This window comes from Oncorhynchus keta, chromosome 2 (genome assembly GCF_023373465.1).
Source record: "Oncorhynchus keta strain PuntledgeMale-10-30-2019 chromosome 2, Oket_V2, whole genome shotgun sequence".
Classification (NCBI taxonomy): Eukaryota; Metazoa; Chordata; class Actinopteri; order Salmoniformes; family Salmonidae; genus Oncorhynchus; species Oncorhynchus keta.
Window position 1 is genome coordinate 45,594,142 of NC_068422.1, and position 24,021 is coordinate 45,618,162.

At 43.2% G+C, this 24,021-nt stretch overlaps 1 protein-coding gene across 1 annotated transcript in view; it reads left to right on the top strand.

Moving 5' to 3' along the window:
- Positions 1-24,021, top strand: part of LOC118401238 (extracellular tyrosine-protein kinase PKDCC-like) — a 38,894-nt gene that overhangs the window by 9,954 nt on the left and 4,919 nt on the right. Inside the window, exons 2-5 of the mRNA XM_035798590.2 lie at positions 388-510; positions 10,551-10,816; positions 16,514-16,593; positions 18,600-18,707. Of these exons, the coding sequence (XP_035654483.2) occupies positions 388-510; positions 10,551-10,816; positions 16,514-16,593; positions 18,600-18,707 (577 nt within the window). The remainder of the gene's footprint in view (positions 1-387; positions 511-10,550; positions 10,817-16,513; positions 16,594-18,599; positions 18,708-24,021) is intronic.

A 24,021-nucleotide genomic window follows, 5' to 3' on the forward strand; every position in this document is an offset into this window, starting at 1 on the left:
GGGCAAGAAAAAATATTTAAGTGCTTTTGAACGGGGTATGGTAGTAGCTGCCAGGCGCACCGGTTTGAGCGTGTCAAGAACTGCAACGATGCTGGGTTCTTCACGCTCAACAGTTTCCCCGTGTGTATCAAGAATGGTCCGCCACCCAAAGGACATCCAGCCAACTTGACACAACTGTGGAAAGCATTGGAGTCAACATGGGCCAGCATCCCTGTGGAACGCTTTTGACACCTTGTAGAGTCCATGACCCGACTAAATGAGGCTGTTCTGAAGACAAAAAGGGCGTGCAACTCAATATTAAAAAGGTGTTCCTAATGTTTTGTACGCTCAGTGTATATATCGTGTGTGTATAGATGAAGAACCAGTGTTTCTCGGTGTCCTCTCCAGTTGTACGGCTACTGCTACCAAGACAGCAATGACATCCAGGACACGGTGACAGCCATCACAGAGCTGGGAAGTCCTCTGGAGATGATCCAACTACTGCAGACCTCCTGGGAGGAACGCTTCAGGGTGAGTGTTAGCGGACAACACACACATTTCACTTAAGCACTCACTTAAAACAGGGTTTTAATCAAATTGCTATATTGACATTATCATTATCTTGTCAACGTCTTGTGATATCCTCTCTCTCACTGAACCGTGTGCAACATGTATGAGTCAACAGCATAGGCTGAATTCTGGTAGGTGTTACTGAGGGACTGAGGGGAGGTCACATGCGTAAGTAGATACTAAGGCCTGTGACTCAAACCCATTGCAGGCTGACTCAGAATGTAGAGCGAATTAGCTGAAACATGGGCTTGGTTAACCTGGTTTATAGGGACACTACTGGTATAGCGGATGGTATTTCCAGAGCCAGGGCCCTTCTCCTACTCAGTTTCCTGCCTCCCTAGCTGGGTAACATGGACCTGTGTGCCGCCTGGGCCCCCGGGCCGGGTCTGCCGATCACTATCGCCACAGAGCCGCGCTCTAATTATTTCCTATTGCTTCATGTGGCCGGGGGAGTGTCCACCCGCTTGCCACACAGAGGATGAAAGAGCTTCGGTGCATGAAATCACCAGCAAGTGCTCTCTTCCTCTCTTCTCTCTATCCCCTCCTCTCTTCTCTTCCTTTCTCTCTTTCTTCCTTTCCTCACTGGCAAGACTGGAGGAGATTCACTGAGACAGTCAGCTCTTCTACTGAGAGATCCTTCATCACAAATGTTTTGTGATGATGAATACAGGGTGGGAAAGATTATTGCCAAATTTCAAATCAACCTATATCTCTAGGCATGGAGATATATATAGTAATAGCTTCACTATGCCTTCTGATAGGCCTTGGGCTTCCTTAAGTGCCTTGAGCTTCCATATCAGTTACATCTATGCAATCCTTTCAGATTTGTACAAGTGCCTAGGGGGTAGGGCTAGGGGTGGGTTTGGAATTGGGCATGGGGAAGTTAGTTAAAGAGTTCCCAGTGTAACCATTGACACAAGCACAGCTCAACACGTCCTTGAATGCGCCGTCACTGCCATTTATAACACTACACACTAAGCCTATCTACATGTCATCACACTAGTCTATGACCTCCTAAAGCATCATTTGTTTCATCCCTAATCAAAACTGTATTTGTCATGGAGAGGCGGCCTTTATCCAAAGTCCGAGCTTCCTCACGGAGCTTCATAGTGTAGTTCACTACACCAAATACATCAGCCAGTGGAGGCTCATCAGAGGAGGAAGGGGAGGACCATCCTCCTCCGTAAATTTCATAAAAATAAAAATTGTGAAACATGAAAAAAGTTATCCTTTTTAGATAGAACTATACTAAATATATCCACGTCACCAAATCATTGACTAAAACAATCTATTTCGCAATGAAGGTCTACAGTAGCCTCCATAGCACTCTCTGGGGTAGCACCATGGTACAGCTTGAGGAGAGCTAGTTTCCGTCCTCTGGGTACATTGACTACAAAACCTAGGAGGCTCATGGTTCTCACCCACTTCCATAGACTTACACAGTAATTATGACAACAGCCGGAGGACTTCCTCCAACCTATCAGAGCTCTTGCAACATGAACTGACATGTTGTCCACCCAAATCAAAGGATCAAATAATGAATCTAGTACTGAAAGCACAAGCTACAGCTAGCTTGCTTTGCCAAATCTACAGCTAGCTTTCATTGCCAAAGCAGTTCTTCTCTGTTATCCTAACTCAGCACACTTTTGGTGTCAATAGTCATGTTGACTGATACTGCTTGTCCAGGATAGATGGGGGACGCTCCTGTGTAGAGGGGAGAGGTAGCAGGCGACTGACTGGGAGGTGGATTGTGGACACATGTTTCTTGACACATGTTTCTTACAGCAGCACGCACAGCAGGCGCCCTCCACCTTTCTCTGCCCTCGTCCATGTTAGAACGAGTGTGAACAATATGAATTTGAGCTGATCAGTGAGGGAGATAACTAGTAGTTGTTTCCCCACAACATAAGCGTCAGGTCTGCCTCCCTTGTCACCCAAGAGCCTTCCCTTGAAATGTGGAGTGCATAACATGTGGTGAGTAGTTGACTCAAATAGAAAGAAAGACAATAGTAGAACAGTTTTGAATGAACGAATTTCTTCAAAAATGAAGGAGAAGCGACAGCGAGAACTATTTTGTGTTTTTTCACTTTGAATTTTACTCACTTGGCTAATTAATGCAGCTAGCAAGTTTAGCCTACTCAAACACCCAGCTCAAACAGAGAGGAATGCGATGTTAGCTAGCTGGCTATGGCTACCCAACACTTGAACTCTTCCAAGTCACGGTAAGCATTTGATTTTATTAATTTGCCACCAGGGCCTGCCGGTGAACTACTAAACTGCTTGCTGTACACTGTACTACATGATTGTAGTGGGTTTACGAACACGTTAGTTCTAGTATGTTGACCGATGTTACCTAATATGCTGACAACGATGTAGGCTGTGTGTAGCAGTTAGTGGTTATGGTATGAAGATTTGGAAAGGTTTGTTTGCCTGGTCACAGACAGCTTTTGTGTTGTGCACTGAAGTCCACAAGCAAAGGGAAAAGGTGAGATGAGACCGCGTAGATGCGAGAAGGAATTATATAAAGATCAAAGTAATGATGCTGTTTGGATGTGGTATGAAGGTTTGGTTTGGAAAGGTTTCTATTTTACATTTACATTACATTTAAGTCATTTAGCAGACGCTCTTATCCAGAGCGACTTACAAATTGGTGCATTCACCTTATGACATCCAGTGGAACAGTCACTTTACAATAGTGCATCTAAATCTTAAAGGGGGGTGAGAAGGATTACTTATCCTATTCTAGGTATTCCTTAAAGAGGTGGGGTTTCAGGTGTCTCCGGAAGGTGGTGATTGACTCCGCTGTCCTGGCGTCGTGAGGGAGTTTGTTCCACCATTGGGGGCCGGAGCAGCGAACAGTTTTGACTGGGCTGAGCGGGAACTGTACTTCTCAGTGGTAGGGAGGCGAGCAGGCCAGAGGTGGATGAACGCAGTGCCCTTGTTTGGGTGTAGGGCCTGATCAGAGCCTGAGGTACTGAGGTGCCGTTCCCCTCACAGCTCCGTAGGCAAGCACCATGGTCTTGTAGCGGATGCGAGCTTCAACTGGAAGCCAGTGGAGAGAGCGGAGGAGCGGGTGACGTGAGAGAACTTGGGAAGGTTGAACACCAGACGGGCTGCGGCGTTCTGGATGAGTTGTAGGGGTTTAATGGCACAGGCAGGGAGCCCAGCCAACAGCGAGTTGCAGTAGTCCAGACGGGAGATGACAAGTGCCTGGATTAGGACCTGCGCCGCTTCCTGTGTGAGGCAGGGTCGTACTCTGCGGATGTTGTAGAGCATGAACCTACAGGAACAGGCCACCGCCTTGATGTTAGTTGAGAACGACAGGGTGTTGTCCAGGATCACGCCAAGGTTCTTAGCGCTCTGGGAGGAGGACACAATGGAGTTGTCAACCGTGATGGCGAGATCATGGAACGGGCAGTCCTTCCCGGGAGGAAGAGCAGCTCCGTCTTGCCGAGTTCAGCTTGAGGTGGTGATCCGTCATCCACACTGATATGTCTGCCAGACATGCAGAGATGCGATTCGCCACCTGGTCATCAGAAGGGGGAAAGGAAGATTAATTGTGTGTCGTCTGCATAGCAATGATAGGAGAGACCATGTGAGGTTATGACAGAGCCAAGTGACTTGGTGTATAGCGAGAATAGGAGAGGGCCTAGAACAGAGCCCTGGGGGACACCAGTGGTGAGAGCGCGTGGTGAGGAGACAGATTCTCGCCACGCCACCTGGTAGGAGCGACCTGTCAGGTAGGACGCAATCCAAGCGTGAACTGTGTTTGCGGGTGATCAGGGGTGTGTATTCATTCTGCCGAAGTCTTTTGAAAAACATTTCTTAAATGGAAGAAAACTGAGGAAAAAAACGGTGAAAACATAACTGAATTTGTCCAATAGAAACCTTTGTTTGCAACTTTCCGACTAATGATTACACACCCTAGATCAGCTAGATGCAGTAAATAGTGTGCAAGGTGGTATTGAATGTGTCACTGTCTGATTACCTTGATTACTCAAACTTTTCCCTCAACCTCCTAGCTTGTAGCAACCTTATGATGGGTACAGGGAAAATTTGAGTGTAGTAGCCTAAACCAATCGATGTTACATTGAGCTGGCTGAATGGAATATGAATGACAGTTATCCAGTATGCTGTAGCTAATATAAATAAGTACATGCTCATTAAAACTACAAAAATCGTCCTCCCTCATCTTAAATCGACTGAGATAACTTTCCACTTTGATTTCCTGGGCCTTTAATGATAGCCACACGGGTTTCCAAGCCTGTGAGTACTTCCACAGAGAACAATACCCAGTGCTTAGTGCAGGGATTCCCGAACTCGGTCCTCAGGACACAGTTGATTCAAATAATCAACTAATCATCAAGCTTTGATCATTTGAATCAGCTGTGTAGTGTTAGGGCAAAAACAAAACGAGAACGAGTTTGGGAAACGCTGGCTTAGTGAAAGTAAAATGTAAGTAATTCCCACTTTTAAACCGCGACCATGCTTTTAAAGACTCCTTCCTAGTGCTTGTTCCTTGTTGTAAGTCTGATAGAAACAGCGTTTAAATAACTTTAAGTTGCACGTAGAAATCAGTTGCTTTTCTTTGAATGGCTCTGTAAATGTCTTTGTGGTTCACTCAGTGGATCTGAAGCACAGTGAAAAATGACTTTTGTCTAGCTTTGAGAGAAACCATTGCATTTCAAACAAGATGTCTTGGTTTTGTCCATGTAACTCGATTTTACCGTAATGCAATAACAGAGCATGAGGTTAGACAAATTCAATGAGATGATTATTTTCTACATTTTTATTACCTAAAATATAATAATACTATTTCAATGGAGTGTCACCACTTACTATCTCTGGATCTTGTGTGTGCGGTGTGTGTTCATGCAGCATCTGTGTGTGCTGTTTTCTTGGTTGCTCCTTTGTTTCCCCACAACTTAAGTGTCAGGTCACCCAAGATCCTTCCCTTGAAATGTGGAGTGCGAAATGAAAGAAAAATATGCTTTTTCTCGGAGCATTTGCAATTCGTATGAGGCATTAATAGACTCTGGGGAGGCGCGCTGTAAAGCCACTGAATTTCAAATGCTCCATTTAGGTCTGTAACCATTTCCTGTGAGCGTTGACAAAGGCTTTGATGGCCCTGGCCTGCAGCCCCTGTCAGTGAGACAGACACACCCATATCCCCTTAAACCCCTCCATCCTCACTAACCACACCCACCCAGCAGTCTGTCTGTCAACCTTCACGTCAGGCTCATTTACATTTATGTAAATTATAGATGCATTCTATCTAAACCTGTATTGCAGTATTTACAATACGCAGTATGGTCAAATAGAATGACAGAATAGAAAAAACCTATGGCTATGAATCAAATCAATAAAAAAAATACCCAGTATTTAAAGGGGAAATCAGCAGTTGAAACAGCAAGAATGCTAATTCCTCACCATTGTTTTGGTAGGGAGCTGAGGGATGGTGCTGGAGAAATGTAACCACTCCCAAATTCATAGACAGAACTATAGATGCAAGGACCGACCATCCACGATATCAACATGAACGTTTTGAGCCTGTACAGTGTTTTTTTATATATATACCAACAATTCATTTATAAGTCCAAAAATGTATGTAGCAACTGCAAATTGCCCATTTAAACATAGTGTGACATAGTGTTGCACTACTCTTACTTCACTAGGGTTAGAAAGAGGCTCCAGCCCCTAACTCACGCCTGAGTGCTCTGTGTCTCACCTCTCCCACTCACACTTAATCCACAGTACATTAAAAACAGCTTTTGTTTCGCTTGAAAAGAAATGAGCTGTTCAGCTCCTCCTCCTCTCCTCCTCTTTTCCCTCTGTCTCACTCCCCTCTCTGCTCTTGGGAACGTAGATGTTTGGTTTATAGTTTGTATAATATAGGTGTCTATTCCCCTTTCACGCGTTCTCTTGCCCCTTTCACGTGTTTCCTTGCCCCTTTCAGCCCTTACCCTCGACCCCTGGACACACACAATGGGAGAGGGGCACACACAAACACACAGACTCATGTGGTTCTCTCAGGGATTTATGAGTGTTCACCGAGGAAATGGAGGGGGGGGGTTGCTCTCAGTCAACCCCAAAGAGAATAATGCAGTGGAAAAGAGAACAATGCAATGGAATAGAGAGATGGAATCAGGGAAATAATGACAGACTGACTCATCCCCACTGTCATTTCTCTTATCTGCTACAGAATTACACTAAAACCTTCCAACCTTCCAATTTCAGGGCGGATACTCTAACTGGACTGTTTTAAGATAAGGGCTCCACATTTGGCACAGACGTAGATTCATGTACCCTGAACAGATTTAGATATGGAGCCACCATTCCCTCAACATCTCTCTCAATTCAACTAAATCCAAAGGAGCTTTATTAGCAAATCAAATCAAATCAAATCAAATTTTATTTGTCACATACACATGGTTAGCAGATGTTAAATGCGAGTGTAGCGAAATGCTTGTGCTTCTAGTTCCGACAATGCAGTGATAACCAACAAGTAATCTAACTAACAATTCCAAAACTACTGTCTTATACACAGTGTAAGGGGATAAGGAACATGTACATAAGGATATATGAATGAGTGATGGTACAGAGCAGCATACAGTAGATGGTATCGAGTACAGTATATACATATGAGATGAGTGTGTAGACAAAGTAAACAAAGTGGCATAGTTAAAGTGGCTAGTGATACATGTGTTACATAAGGATGCAGTCGATGATGTAGAGTACAGTATATACATATGCATATGAGATGAATAATGTAGGGTAAGTAACATTATATAAGGTAGCATTGTTTAAAGTGGCTAGTGATATATTTACATAATTCCCATCAATTCCCATTATTAAAATGGCTGGAGTTGGGTCAGTGTCAATGACAGTGTGTTGGCAGCAGCCACTCACTGTTAGTGGTGGCTGTTTAACAGTCTGATGGCCTTGAGATAGAAGCTGTTTTTCAGTCTCTCGGTCCCAGCTTTGATGCACCTGTACTGACCTCGCCTTCTGGATGATAGCGGGGTGAACAGGCAGTGGTTCGGGTGGTTGATGTCCTTGATGATCTTTATGGCCTTCCTGTAACAACGGGTGGTGTAGGTGTCCTGGAGGGCAGGTAGTTTGCCCCCGGTGATGCGTTGTGCAGTCCTCACTACCCTCTGGAGAGCCTTACGGTTGAGGGCGGAGCAGTTGCCGTACCAGGCGGTGATACAGCCCGCCAGGATGCTCTCGATTGTGCATCTGTAGAAGTTTGTGAGTGCTTTTGGTGACAAGCCGAATTTCTTCAGCCTCCTGAGGTTGAATAGGCGCTGCTGCGCCTTCTTCACGACGCTGTCAGTGTGAGTGGACCAATTCAGTTTGTCTGTGATGTGTATGCCGAGGAACTTAAAACTAGCTACCCTCTCCACTACTGTTCCATCGATGTGGATAGGGGGTGTTCCCTCTGCTGTTTCCTGAAGTCCACAATCATCTCCTTAGTTTTGTTGACGTTGAGTGTGAGGTTATTTTCCTGACACCACACTCCGAGGGCCCTCACCTCCTCCCTGTAGGCCGTCTCGTCGTTGTTGGTAATCAAGCCTACCACTGTTGTGTCGTCCGCAAACTTGATGATTGAGTTGGAGCGTGCGTGGCCACGCAGTCATGGGTGAACAGGGAGTACAGGAGAGGGCTCAGAACGCACCCTTGTGGGGCCCCGTGTTGAGGATCAGCGGGGAGGAGATGTTGTTGCCTACCCTCACCACCTGGGGGCGGCCCGTCAGGAAGTCCAGTACCCAGTTGCACAGGGCGGGGTCAAGACCCAGGGTCTCGAGCTTGATGACGAGCTTGGAGGGTACTATGGTGTTGAATGCCGAGCTGTAGTCGATGAACAGCATTCTCACATAGGTATTCCTCTTGTCCAGGTGGGTTAGGGCAGTGTGCAGTGTGGTTGAGATTGCATCGTCTGTGGACCTATTTGGGCGGTAAGCAAATTGGAGTGGGTCTAGGGTGTCAGGTAGGGTGGAGGTGATATGGTCCTTGACTAGTCTCTCAAAGCACTTCATGATGACGGAAGTGAGTGCTACGGGCGGTAGTCGTTTAGCTCAGTTACCTTAGCTTTCTTGGGAACAGGAACAATGGTGGCCCTCTTGAAGCATGAGGGAACAGCAGACTGGTATAGGGATTGATTGAATATGTCCGTAAACACACCGGCCAGCTGGTCTGCGCATGCTCTGAGGGCGCGGCTGGGGATGCCGTCTGGGCCTGCAGCCTTGCGAGGGTTAACACGTTTAAATGTCTTACTCACCTCGGCTGCAGTGAAGGAGAGACCGCATGTTTCCGTTGCAGGCCGTGTCAGTGGCACTGTATTGTCCTCAAAGCGGGCAAAAAGTTATTTAGTCTGCCTGGGAGCAAGACATCCTGGTCCGTGACTGGGCTGGATTTCATCTTGTAGTCCGTGATTGACTGTAGACCCTGCCACATGCCTCTTGTGTCTGAGCCGTTGAATTGAGATTCCACTTTGTCTCTGTACTGACGCTTAGCTTGTTTAATAGCCTTGCGGAGGGAATAGCTGCACTGTTTGTATTCAGTCATGTTGCCAGACACCTTGCCCTGATTAAAAGCAGTGGTTCGCGCTTTCAGTTTCACGCGAATGCTGCCATCAATCCACGGTTTCTGGTTAGGGAATGTTTTTATCGTTGCTATGGGAACGACATCTTGACGCACGTTCTAATGAACTCGCACACCGAATCAGCGTATTCTTCAATATTCCCATCTGACGCAATGAAACATGTCCCAGTCCACGTGATGGAAGCAGTCTTGGAGTGTAGAGTCAGCTTGGTCTGACCAGCGTTGGACAGACCTCAGCGTGGGAGCCTCTTGTTTTAATTTCTGCCTGTAGGCAGGGATCACCAAAATGGAGTCGTGGTCAGCTTTTCCGAAAGGGGGCGGGGCAGGGCCTTATATGCGTCGCGGAAGTTAGAGTAACAATGATCCAAGGTTTTACCACCCCTGGTTGCGCAATCGATATGCTGATAAAATTTAGGGAGTCTTGTTTTCAGATTGGCTTTGTTAAAATCCCCAGCTACAATGAATGCAGCCTCCGGATAAATGTTTTCCAGTTTGCAAAGAGTTAAATAAAGTTCGTTCAGAGCCATCGATGTGTCTGCTTGGGGGGATATATACGGCTGTGATTATAATCGAAGAGAATTCTCTTGGAAGATAATGCGGTCTACATTTGATTGTGAGGAATTCTAAATCAGGTGAACAGAAGGATTTGAGTTCCTGTATGTTTCCTTCATCACACCATGTCCCGTTAGTCATGAGGCATACGCCCCCGCCACTCTTCTTACCAGAGAGATGTTTGTTTCTGTCCGCGCGATGCGTGGAGAAACCCGTTAGCTGCACCGCCCTGGATAGCGTCTTCCCAGTAAGCCATGTTTCCGTAAAGCAAAGAACGTTACAGTCTCTGATGTCCCTCTGGAATGCCACCCTTGCTCGGATTTCATCAACCTTGTTGTCGAGAGACTGGACATTGGCAAGAAGAATACTGGGAAGTGGTGCGCGATGTGCCCTTTTCGGAGTCTGACCAGAACACCGCCGCGTTTCCCTCTTTTTCGTAGTCGTTTCCTTGGGTCGCTGCAAGCGATCCATTCCGTTGTCCTGTTTGTAAGGCAGAACACAGGATCCGCGTCGCGGAAAACATATTCTTGGTCGTACTGATGGTGAGTTGACGCTGATCTTATATTCAGTAGTTCTTCTCGACTGTATGTAATGAAACCTAAGATGACCTGGGGTACTAATGTAAGAAATAACACGTAAAAAAAAACAAAAAACTGCATAGTTTCCTAGGAACGCGAAGCGAGGCGGCCATCTCAGTCGGCGCCGGAAGTTACCAGCATGGGAAACATATGTTTATATGACCGCAGCAAGTGAAAATAAATAAACAATCAAAAGTGAATCATAAAAGGAACAGTGCACATTACACTCACAAACTATTTCTCTCTCTCTCTCTCTCTCTGCTGCAGATCTGTCTGAGTCTAGTGCGTCTGCTCCACTACCTGGCCCACTCCCCTCTGGGCTCTGTCACCCTGCTGGACTTCAGGCCTCGCCAATTTGTCCTGGTGGCGGGGGAGCTCAAAGTCACAGACCTGGATGACGCCAGCACAGAGGAGGCTCCCTGCTCCCCCTCCGACTGCGTCATGGAGTTTCCCGCCCGCAACTTCACCCTCCCCTGCAGCAGAGGGCGCTGCTTGGGCATCAACGAGAAGCGCAACCTCTACAACGCCTACAGGTGAGGAGGAGCAAGACCTCTGCCATGTTAAATGATCATCAGAACTATTTCAGTGGAGGCTGGTGGGGAGGCTGGTGGGGGAGGGAGAAATTGGAGGGTGGGTTGGGTTAATTGCATCTCAGCCATGACAATGAGCTCTTCCTCTGATGTAAAGGGACATCAGCATCCACTGAATTAGTTACATCATAGTATGATTAGAGTGGTTCTGTTGAAATCAATCAACATCAATCAAATGTTATTTATAAAGCCCTTTTTACATCAGCAGTTCCCCAAAAAATAGTTAGATATAGTCAGATATACCCATTCTAAAACCCCAAAGGAGTAAGCAATGCATATGAGGAAGCAGTGGCTAGGAAAACACCTTAGTAATGCAAGAACCTAGAAAGAAACCTAGAGAGGAACCAGGCTCCGAGGGGTTGCCAGTCCTCTTCTGGCTGTGCCAGGTGGAGGTCATAAGAGTACATTGCCATTAAGGCCAGATCGTTCTTCAAGACGTTTAGATGACCAACGGGGTCGAATAATAACCACCGTGGTTATAGAGGATGCAACAGTCCAACGCCTCAGGAGTAAATGTCTGTTGGCTTTTCATAGCCAAGCATTGAGAGAGAGAGAGAGAGAGAGAGAGAGAGACACAAAGTAGCACGTCCGGTGAAACAGGTCAGGGTTCCATAGCCGCATAACTGGATCGGCAACATGACCAGATGGACTGGTGAAGGGACAGCCAGGAGTCGTCAGGCCAGGAGTCTGGAGGCATGGTCTTAGGTCTCAGGTCCTTCTGGGAGGTATTTGGTACTTTATTAGTATCCCCATTAGCTGTTGCAAAAGCAGCAGCTACTATTTCTGGGGTCCACACAAAATAGGTCAAATAGGCGAGAGGCGTTGTGCCGTGAGGTGTTGTTTAGCTGTTTTTTTAAACCAGGTTTGCAGTTCATTTGAGCAACATGAGATGGAACGGAGTTCCATGAAATAATGGCTCTATATAATACTGTACGCTTTCTTGAATTTGTTCTGGATTTGGGGACTGTGAAGAGACCCCTGGTGGCATTTCTGGTGGGGTAAGTGTGTGTGTCAGAGCTGTGTGTAAATTGACTATGCAATTTGGGATTTTCAACACATGAATGTTTCTTATAGTGATGCAGTCAGTCTCTCCTGAACTCTTAGCCAAGAGAGACTGGCATGCATAGTATTTATTTCAGCCCTCTGATTACAATGAAGAGCAAGATGTGGTGCTCTGTTCTGGGCCAGCTGCAGCTTAACTAGGTCTTTCCTTGCTGCATTCCACCAGACGACTGGACAATAATCAAGATAAGACAAAACTAGAGCCTTCAGGAGAGGAGACATAGAGAGAAAGAGAGAGGAGAATTAGAGGGAGCATGCCTAACATTACACAGGACACCTGACAGGACATGAGAATTTGAGATCACACAGTATACCAATAACCTGCCCAGGGACGGCTGTTGAAAATTAGCCGGCTGGCTAAAACCAACACTTTTACTGAAACGTTGATTTATGTCCATTGTCCCTGTAAAGAAAACTCAAACTCAGATAGGACACATAGACTATTGCAGGTCAGATACTGGGGACTGAGACGGGAGATCAGGGGACACTGTTGCCCCGTCCAAAGTTACCCCCGGAAGGGGAGAAACATATAACCCCACCACTTTGCCAAAGCATAGCCCCGACACCAGCAAAGGGATATCAACAGACCTAACTTACTACCCTGAGACAAGGCTGAGTATAGCCCACGAAGATCTCCCCGACCGCATGAGCCCGAGGGGGCGCAAAACCGGACAGGAATATCACATCAGTGACTCAACCCACTCAAGTAGAGGATAGCGAAAAAAGGCTGGCATGACATGATGCGCCTTCTAGGAACAAGTTAGCCCTCGATCCAGCTGCTTGCTTCGAAAGGAGGCCTGTGCTGGGGCATAGCCAGAAATCTTTAGTGTGTGGGCCTGCAAAATTTTGGATGGGCCATGTAGGTATGTAAGAAGGGCTTGAATTCAGCCCTAGTCGTAACGGGGCAGTGCAGTAAAGATAATGCCCTTTTAGTGAAAAAAAGTATGTTCAGGTGGGATGGCATTTTTGGCCCACAACATGACATCACAATCTGATCTGATTATTCTGACCAATGACCAGTCATCTTTTATTTGCATATGTATCCTCCTACTTTGAAGGGGTAAGAGGGGTAGGATCTAGAGCAGGCGATAGCAACTAGATTCAGCCGCGGGACAATTTTTTTAAAGAGCGGATGGTACACTGCCAAATTGACCACAACTAAGCCCAAAAGAGATTGTATTTGAAAATGTAAATTATTTCATACCTTGATTATTAATTTTATTTATGAAAACATTTGCAGGAGGAAATCTCTCATTTTCAAGTGTCCAAATGAAAGAAACTAAAGCTATACCTAGTAACAATAATATTATGCCAACTACTGTCTAATAATTATAATAACAGCTAAATAGTAATTAAAAAAATTACATTAATTTTTAACGGCATAAAACCGTTTTGAACAACTACTAATAAAATCTACTGTTACAACTACTAATACAACTAATAAAGTGAATTAGCATTAATACAGTTGAAGTCAGAATTTTACATACACTTAGGTTGGAGTCATTATAACTCATTTTTCAACCACTCCACAAATTTCTTGTTAACAAGTTGGTTAGGACATCTACTTTGTACATGACAAGTCATTTTTCCAACAATTGTTTACAGAGAGATTATTTCACTTATAATTCACTGTATAGCAATTCCAGTGTGTCAGAAGTTTACATACACTAAGTTGACTGTGCCTTTAAACAGCTTGGACATTTCCTGAAAATTATGTCATGGCTTTAGAAGCTTCTGATTGGTTAATTGACATAATTTGAGTCATTTGGATGTGTACCTGTGGATGTATTTCAAGGCCTACTTTCAAACTCAGTGCCTCTTTGCTTGACATCATGGGAAAATCAAAAGAAATCAGCCAAGACCTCAGAACAAAATATTGTAGACCTCCACAAGTCTGGTTCATCCTTGGGAGCAATTTCCAGACACCTGACGTTCACCTGTACAAACAATAGTACGCAAGTATAAACACCATGGGACCGCGCAGCCGTCACACCGTTCAGGAAGAAGACACGTTCTGTCTCCTAGAGATGAATGTACTTTGGTGCAAAAAGTGCAAATCAATCCCAGAACAACAGCAAAGGACACTGTGAAGATGCTGGAGGAAACGGGTACAAAAGTATCTATATCCACAGTAAAACAAGTCCTATATCGACATAACCTGAAAGGCCACGCAGCAAGGAAGAAGCCACTGCTCCAAAACCGTCATAAGAATGCCAGACTATGGTTTGCAACTGCACATGGGGACAAACATCATACCTTTTGGAGAAATGTCCTCTGGTCTGATAAAACAAAAATATAACTGTTTGGCCATAATGACCATCATTATGTTTCGAGGAAAAAGGGGAGGAACACCATCCCAACCAAGTACACCATCCCAACCGTGAAACACAGGGGTGGCAGCATCATCTAATACAGTTGAATGACCGACGCCTTTATCTAGCTTCTGATTGCCTAGCCAATGGCTGATTTAGCAAGCTAGATTTATCTCCCCAGAGCCCAGCAAAGAAAAATCCTGATTGGATCTTTTTTAAATATTCAGTGTTAACCCCTTTCTTTCCAACAAAAACTGAAGAGATTAAATCAGAACATCATCGAAAATAATAATATTATTATAATTATTTTAGAAATTCTTAGCACTTCTCTGAAGATGTAGACGGCCCTTTGGTCTCCACTTCGTTCGGGTTAGTAATCATTTGTCATTTCCACAGCATGCATTTTTTTCACTATTCTGAATGTCTAAAGAATCCATATGTTCTGAAATTTGAACACCGAAATACTGGACATTTTGAACTTTTATTACGGTGGTGATTTGGCAAAATTACAATCATAATCTGGAATTGTACTCGCATCTGGTCTTGGTCTTGACCCAGTCTTGCTCCGGTCTTAGTCTTGAATTGGTCTTGACTATCACTGGAGTTACAATCTTCATGTAGTTATTGCATGTTATGAATATGGGACCAAATACTTAAATTTAAATAACTTTAATACACAAGTGAATTTGTTCCGCTAAAATGGGGGGTGGACTATGTACAAAAAGTACTGTAATTTCACTCAAATGTAAGCTGACAGTCTGCACTTTAACCTCATAGTCATTGTTTGATTTCAAATTCAAAGTTTTGAAGTATAGAGCCAAAAGAAGAACAAATGCTTACTGTCCCAATAATTACTGAGGGCACTGTATTTATTTTTTTATTTGTGGGAATACTTTGTAAACAGATTTAAATGAAATACATTTTTAGCTGAATTCCAGGTGATTTCTTTTACATTTTACTTACAAAAACTTTAGAGGGCCCCAAAAAACAACTTGCGGCCGGTTTTGGCCTGTTGCCGACCCCTGCTCTAGAGTCTGGATGATCCTATCCGCCAATCAGGGCTGTGTCTGTAAATATATTAACATTTGTATCAACACGCACACGATTAGATCAAGCATTGCAATGGCAAAAGGAGGCTCGGGAAATAAATGATAACCTTTTACTACTTGGTAGTCTTAAAGAAATCTACTTTGAAACAAAAGTATACACCTCACACACATGGTTATGGGCTTTAAAAAATAAAAATGTCAGATATAGAGTTGAAATGTATTACATTTTGAGATTGCATCCCAATATTACACTATATCACAGAAGACTGAAATATAAAGAAACACTGACTTTTTAAAAAATGTTTATGAATTCTGAAATTCTGAAAGATAGTAATCATTCCACCCATGCCACTAGGTCATTTGACTGAAAGAAGTATATTTGTATATTTGGAGTTACAGTATTTTAATGAAATAAACACACATAGTGATTTATTAGAAATACAGTGATGATTAAACCAACTGCATGGGGACTTTAACAGGGAGCCAGTGGCTAGCACTGGAATAATATATATATAAAAAAACGTGGTTATAGTCAAAATTCTAGCAGACATATTTTACACTAGCTGAAGTTTATTTTGTGCCTTATCCAGGTAGCCAGAGAGTAAGGCATTCCAGTAGTCTAATCTTAAAGTGACAAAAGAATGGAATAGTTTTTCTGCATGATTTTTTGACAAAGGGTTTCTGATTTTTGCAATGTTACAAAGACGGAAAAAAGCTGAAAATTAAAATATTTTTGTTATGTTAATCAAAAGATCGATAAAGGTCCAAAGTAAGACCGAGGTCCTTCACAAATTTATTTGAGACGACTACACACCTTTGGAGATTCATTGTCAGATCCGACAACAGATCTCTTTATTGGAACCTAAAGCTAGCATCTCTGTCCGAGTTTAAAAGTAGAAAACTATCCGCCGTCCACTTCCCAGGGTAGGCAATTTTGAGGCTTCACCATGTTTCATCGAAATGTACAGCTGTATATCACCCTCATAGCAGTCAAAGTTGACATTGTGTTTCCAAATGACATCATAAGACGTAGCATATATAGTGAAAACATTAGTGGTCCTAGAATTAAACCTTGAAGAACACCGAAACTTACCTTTAATTTGTCGGAGGACAAACTATACACAAACAAACCAATATCTTTATGACTAATAAGATGAACAGAAGCCAAATAATACAGCTATTGTGTTTGAAACTCCAGTGTTGATTTTAATTTCCAGGTTCTTCTTTACATACTTGCTGCCTCACAGTGCCCCACCCACTCTAAGACCCCTACTGGACAAGATAGTCAACGCCACAGGTGAGTGCCCACTGCGGACAGATGTCAGTTCAATGTCACATTTTTTAAAATATAAACTAACGTTCAAAAGTTTGGGGTCACTTAGGAATGTCCTTATTTTTTTAAAGAAAAGCACATTTTATGTCAATTAAAATGACATCAAAATGATCATAAATACAGTGTAGACATTGTTAATGTTATTGTTAATGTTATGTAAATGACTATTGTAGCTGGAAATGGCTTATTTAAAAAAATATATATCTACATAGGCGTACAGAGGCCCATTATCAGCAACCATCACTCCTGTGTTCCAATGGCACGTTGTGTTAGCTAATCCAAGTTTATTATTTTTCATTCGAAAATAATTTAGCAATTCTGTTAGCACAGCTGAAAACGTGGTGATTTAAAGAAGCAATAAAACTGGCCTTCATTAGACTAGTTGAGTATCTGGAGCATCAGCATTTGTGGGTTGGATTACAGGATCAAAATGGCCAGAAACAAATCATTTTCTTCTGAAACACATTAGTCTATTTTGGTTCTGAGAAATGAAGGCTATTCCATGTGAGAAATTGCCAAGAAACTGAAGATCTTGTACAACACTGTGTACTACTCCCTTCACAGGAAGGGAGTAGTATCTGATGCTCCAGATACTCAACTAGTCTAAAGGCCAGTTTTATTTCTTCTTTAATTAGCACAAGTTTTCAGCTGTGCTAACATAATTGCAAAAGGGTTTTCTAATGATCAATTAGCCATTTAAAAAGATAAACCTGGATTAGCTAACACAATGTGCCATTGGAACACAGGAGTGATGGTTGCTGATAATGGGCCTCTGTACGCCTATGTAGATATTCCATACAAAATCATCTGTTTTCATCTACAATAGTCATTTTCAACATTAACAATGTCTATACTGTATTTATGATCATTTCGATGATCAAAAATGTGCTTTTCTTTAAAAAACAAGGACATTTCTAAGTGACCCCAAACTTTTGAACGTAAGTGTACATTTCATTAAGTTGTCAACTAACTTGAATTCGAAGTGAATCAACAAAACTTTCAACCATGTCACTGGATTTAGGTTAAAAGTTGGGTGAAAAAGAGACAAGAAATCCTGAGATGTCTGTATGGTGATGACTTTTTGCAAATCCAATCAGTTTTCCACATTGATTCAATGTCATAACATTTTGTTGAAATTATGTTGACATAACGTTGATTCAACCAGGTTGTGCCCAGTGGGTGTGGGTGCCCTCTCTCTGATTCTCACTAGTTACTGTTTTGCTAAGATACGAAGTTACCAGCTACCACTATACATACACTGGCTCAGTGCTATCCATGTTATATGCCTGAGATGGATCTCACTCACTCTCTCTCTCTCTCTCTCTCTCTCTCTCTCTCTCTCTCTCTCTCTCTCTCTCTCTCTCTCTCTCTCTCTCTCTCTCTCTCTCTCTCTCTCTCTCTCTCTCTCTCTCTCTCTCTCTCTCTCTCTCATATTCATCCCCTTGGCTCTCTCTTTCCTTTTCCTCACTCCTCTCCCTCTTATCGGGCTTCTCATCAGAGTGCTGGTATGTCAGCCGGGTGTTTGAGATCTGTTTTACTGGGACACAACAGGCCGTGAAGATGCAAGCCTCGTGGGCGGGCTGTGTGTGTGTGTGTGTTAGTGTGTGTGTTAGTGTATGTGCACGTCTGTGTGTGTTTGTGCGTGTGTGTACGAACTGGGGGATGGGTCAGGTGATCCTATCTCTCCTAGTCAGACAGAGAGCTTAACGACCTCCGATCAGTGTCTACTTTAAGGGAAGCAAACAAAGACACTGCCCCATGTCCCTTGATCCATGTTCAAAGACTTGAGCTGGGCCTCTTTTGTCTGTGCTATTGTACGTCATTTTTGTTCCTCACAGATTTGGTTGAATGGTATCCTTTAATGTCGCTATAATAATAAGTCATAACCTTTGTTCTGTGGAATTTGGTTTGACGTGTAGAGTTGAAACTGTGTTGCACGATCTGAATGTTACTTCCCGTGTTGGTTTCAGGAGAGCTGATATGGGGGATAGATGAGACGCTGCTTCAGTTGGAGAAAGTATTGCACCTGTACAGAAATGGATTTTACCTGCAGAACAGCACACAGACACACATAACAGGTAAATATGCACACGCGCGCGCGCACACACAAACAGGTTCAGGTTAGATTAGATTAAGGGTTAGGGGTTAGGGAAAATTGGATTTTGAATGGGAATCAAATGTTTGGTCCCCACAAGGATACATAAACAGATGTGTGTGTGTGTGCCCAGGGGATTGAGGTGGGGAGAGAGAGAGCCATGATCAGATATACTCCGGACAAATAATAGTAATGAGATTAAAAATATGAAAATGTATATAACGGGAGGGAACTCAATAAGGGATGGGAGAGACTGACAGGTCTACTAATTGCATGGTGCATTGGGAGGAGAGGGGTGAGTGTGACCTTGCTCTCTCTCCCACTGTCTGTCTCCTTCTCGTCTTTGCTGAACAGCTTTCCTTCTGTATCCTTTCACCTTTTTCCATTCCATTCTGGAAGATTCTGTTTTCACTGTCTTACATTCACTTGGTGCCCCTTGCTCGTCATCTTTTACTTTCACATGTTCTTTCTCTCTTCCTTCCTGGCCTCCCTCAGTGTCTCCTCGCTCCATTGGCAGTGCAAAGTAAACCCAGACAGTTATTGACTGACGAGTGCTCACAGCCCAAAGGGCTGAACACAGTGTCTGCTTAACCTTTACAAAGACACTGGTGCTCCAGTAGGCCTCTCACTCTCCAGTCTCCAACCTGAGCTCCTCTCTCACTGACACAGAACAGCACGATCACACAGGAACACTGGTAGGGTCAATCTCAGTGGCCAGTGTTCGCCCATGCAGGGCTTCCTTGTGGAATGTGGCCTTGCGTCATGTGCTTTTCTTTTCCGGGATTACACTCCTGTGCATGCTTCCCTTCAGCCCTCCTCCTCCTCCCCTGCTCTCCTTGTTTTCTCTCCCCATCATGCCATTTCTAGAAGCTTTTAAGTTCTGCATTTAGAGAAAGCGAGCGCTCCATAAAGCATTAATTACAGCCATAAAGCGTCTAATAGTTGTAGTTATTTACTACACGGAGCACTGCTGTCTGCTGCCACGCATGCATGCGTGTGTGTGTGTGTGTGCTTCTACACAGTAAATCTTAAAGAGGTCGCACACAGAGACTTTCTGTCCTGCTCCCCTCCTGCCATCTTTCTTCCTCTTCAAACAGGTGTGTAAACCTTCCCTGTAAATCACCAGGACTACTCCTGGCCCAGCCAGGCATGACACTTATTTATATATATATATATATAAGGGTGGAAGGATAGAGATTGAGGGGGAGAGAGACAGTGACAGAGAAAGGGGGAGAGAGACAGTGACAGAGAAAGAGAGAGAGAGAGCAGTGTTGTGATGTCTATTCCTTATTCCAACACCAAAAAGAGTAGTATGGAAATGTTAAAAGTACTAGATTCCAAGACGGCGAAAGAGATTAAGTAACAGAGAAAGAGAAAAACGGACTCAATGATTCACGGGCTGGAAGGCTTTTAAAGGGGGGTGGGGACTTGCTTTGAAGCTGCCCTCTTCTGATCTGGCCCCATTGTCACAGTCCTGTGAAGCTTAGTTAAACCCACAGACCATAGGACAACTGGATCCTGATTGTGCAGGATAAGTACAGACGCTTACACTGCTTCATGTAGATGGTATATGTTTCTGTCTCAGCTAAAAACACAACCTACTGGCTACTGAAACATCTCTTTCTTTGCTGATTCATGAGTCACATACTAACCAGTACACACATGTGACTCACCACCTGGATTCGGTCTTATGTAGCAAAATGTGAATTTTTTTTTTTTTTTTTACATTGGATAAATGTAAAGACTACAAAATGCTATATCATACACTGCATTTGAGGAACAATGGGAAAGTAATTCTGCTTTGAAAGTTGATCAACTTGTAAACTCACTTTTGAATTTTATTCATATTTACAGATGGCATACAAGTTTGTTATTAAGGCACATGAAAGTTCACATGTTCGTGATGGCATTTCTGCCCCCCAAATTGTTTTACGTTCAAACGGCTCTCCTGTGAAGTCGTGACTTGCAACATATGCAAAGTTTCCTGAATGGGGACACATATGCTCATTATCATGCAGATACAGTACCAGTCAGAAGTTTGGAGGGTTTTTCTTTATTTTTTACTATGTTCTACATTGTAGAATAATAGTGAAGACATTAAATCTATGAAATAACACGTATGGAATCATGTAGTAACTAAAAAAGTATTCAACAAATCTAAATATATTTTATATTTGAGATTCTTCAAAGTAGCCACCGTTTGCCTTGATGACAGCTTTGCACACACTTGGCATTCTCTCAACCAGCTTCATGAGGTAGTCACCTGAAATGCATTTCAATGAACAGGTGTGCATTGTTCAAAGTTAATTTGTGGAATTTCTTTCCTTCTTAATGCATTTGAGCCAATCAGTTGTGTTTATAACAAGGTAGGGGTGGTATACAGAAAATAGGTCCATATTATGGCAAGAACTGCTCAAATAAGCAAAGAGAAACGAGAGTTCATCATTACTTTAAGACAAGGTCAGTCAATCCGGAAAATTCCAAGAACTTTGAAAGTTTCTTCAAGTGCAGTCGCCAAAACCATCAAGCACTATGACGAAACTGTCTCTCATGGGGACCGCAACAGTAAAGTCAGACCCAGAGTTACCTCTGCTGCAGAGGATAAGTTCATTAGAGTTACCAGCCTCAGAAATTGCAGCCCAAATAAATCCTTCACAGAGTTCAAGTAAGAGACACGTCTCAACGTCAACTGTTCAGAGGAGACTGCATGAATCAGGCCTACATGGTCGAATTGCTACAAAGAAACCTCTACTAAAGGACACCAATAATAGGAAGAGACGTGCTTCGGCCAAGAAACACGAGCAAAAGACATTAGACTGGAGTCTGTCCTTTGGTCTGATGAGTCCATATTTGACATTTTTATTTCCAACCTCCATGTCTTTGTGAGATGCAGAGTAGGTGAACGGATGATCTCCACATGTGTGGTTCCCACCGTGAAGCATGGAGGAGTGATGGTGTGGGGGTGCTTTGCTGGTGACACTGTCTGTGATTTATTTAAAATTCAAGGCACACTTAACCAGCATGGCTACCACAGCATTCTGCAGCAGTACTCCATCCCATCTGGTTTGTGTTTAGTGGGACTATCATTTTTTCCCCAATAGGATAAGGACCCAAAACACACCTCCAGAATGTGTAAGGGCTATTTGACCAAACAGGAGAGTGATGGAGTTCTGCATCAGATGACCTGGCCTCAACAATCCCCCAACCTCAACCCAATTGAGATGGTTTGGGATGAGTTGGACCACAGAGTGAAGTAAAAGCATCCAACAAGTGCTCGGCATATGTGACTGACCGGCTCGATTCAGTCTTGTGAAGCAACATTTGAAATGTTTTTTTTTTCTAAATATTTGATAAAAGTATAGACTCAGAGCTAGAAAATGTTATCATACACTACAGGTGAAGAACAATGGGAAAGTAATTCTGCTTTGAAAGTCACCAGATAAACCTGAAACCTCACTTTTGAGGAAATGGCCTTTGAATGTGTTGGTACACCTACTGGAGAGTTCTTCTTTGTCTACGTCCATTCGGCATCATTCACACCCTCTTAAGCTTTAGCCCACCCATTTCTTTAAGGGTTGATCCGAGTGTTCTGTCATAACAACAGCAGTCAAGCACCCAATCTAACTGGCTAATGTTGGCTAGATTGCGAGCTCCTTCCAGACCAGCTCACTCTGACCATTTTAATCGCCGTAGCAGAGCTGGTTGGGCTGTTTTTATGCTATCCAGAGCGTTGGTGACTGCAACTGTGCTGTTGGTAACAATTTACACTTTTTTTGCAAATGTTTACTGACACCGGCCATTTTCAATGGGTGTTGCGCATTCATAAATGTGTCAGATATTCTGCGCTCTGGCACACTCAGACGAGAGTGCTCTGAAATCGAAGTAGATAGCCAGAGGGAATTTACCAGCTACGTCTATCAACAGCTGTCACAGTGACATCATGAACATTCTATTGAAATGGGTACTTACATAATAGAGTCTTTTGTTAAGACATGTAGCTAGCTAGCTAAACAATGAACCATAATCCCAACTCATGACTTTACTACCCTGCATGAATCAGCAGGTAGATAACCTAGCAGGTTCAATGTTAGCTAGCTAGCTAACATTAGGCTACAACTAGCAATGCAAATGGCTCTGATATACAAATAATATTACTACACAGATCATACACGTAACGTTAGCTAATGAGCCAGTCATCTAATGTTAGCTACCTAGCTAACAGTACATTTGAACTTGAATTGAAAACTACATTCTGACAAAATTAGAAATGTTTAATATCTGAAAATGTAGTAAGCTGTCTGTATGTCACGTATGCTATGGTTGCCCTTAGTTTGAAGAAATAATCCAGAGACAAGTGTTTTCTCCATCTCCTTAATTCCATCGTCTTAATTCCACTGATTTTAAAACTCGGTCCTCCAGAAAGTGGAGTGCAACAGCATGTTTGGAATGTTGAAATTCATTGTTTGAATTCAAAAGTCTGACCATTCAAACGACTTATTGATACTTGTATATGGTTAGTTGCAACTACGTTGGGTAGCACTCAAGATTCTATTTTCCACCCACATCAGATCCAGCTAACCATGTCTGGTCAGGCTTAATCAGTAACGTACTGTGGTTGTACAGCATATCTATGGAGTTATTGTTCCACTTGAGAACACTCTGAGAAATAAGGCTTGCTCTACTGAGCATAAAACCCAGGACACAAAACAGACTATTCAATTTTCTACAACAGACATGCTATTGGCTAGAAGCAGTATTTTGATATGAGCCTTGGCAAAGCAAACTTATTTAATTTGATTTATTTTGTATTTTTCGATTTCTGTTTTGCTTTTATTAAATGTCTGTCGAACACACTCATTATGTTAGTGGATCCTTAGTGGAACACTGGATCTGGTTAAAACATCATTCACTCTGTAAATTGATATAATAATTATTGGCATAGTAAATGTACATTTAAATTGCAACTGCTAACACTCAAATGCAATCTCATTTGTTTTTGAATCACCTTTTATTTCAAAGTATAAAAATAGTTGGAGGGAGAAGTTTGGCGGGGGGGTTCCATTTAAGATTTAGGCGTGATAGGTACAGTATTCTCTGATTCAGAGGGGTTGGGTTAAATGCAGAAGACACATTTCAATTGAAGGCATTCAGTTGTACAACTGACTAGGTATCCCCCTTCCCTTTCCCTTACACAATGAGCTACCTCATTGCACGTGTACAGGACCCTCAGTGCATCTCTCCCAGCCAGTGACAAATATGCACGCACACACACGCACAAACACACACACCCTTCCTTG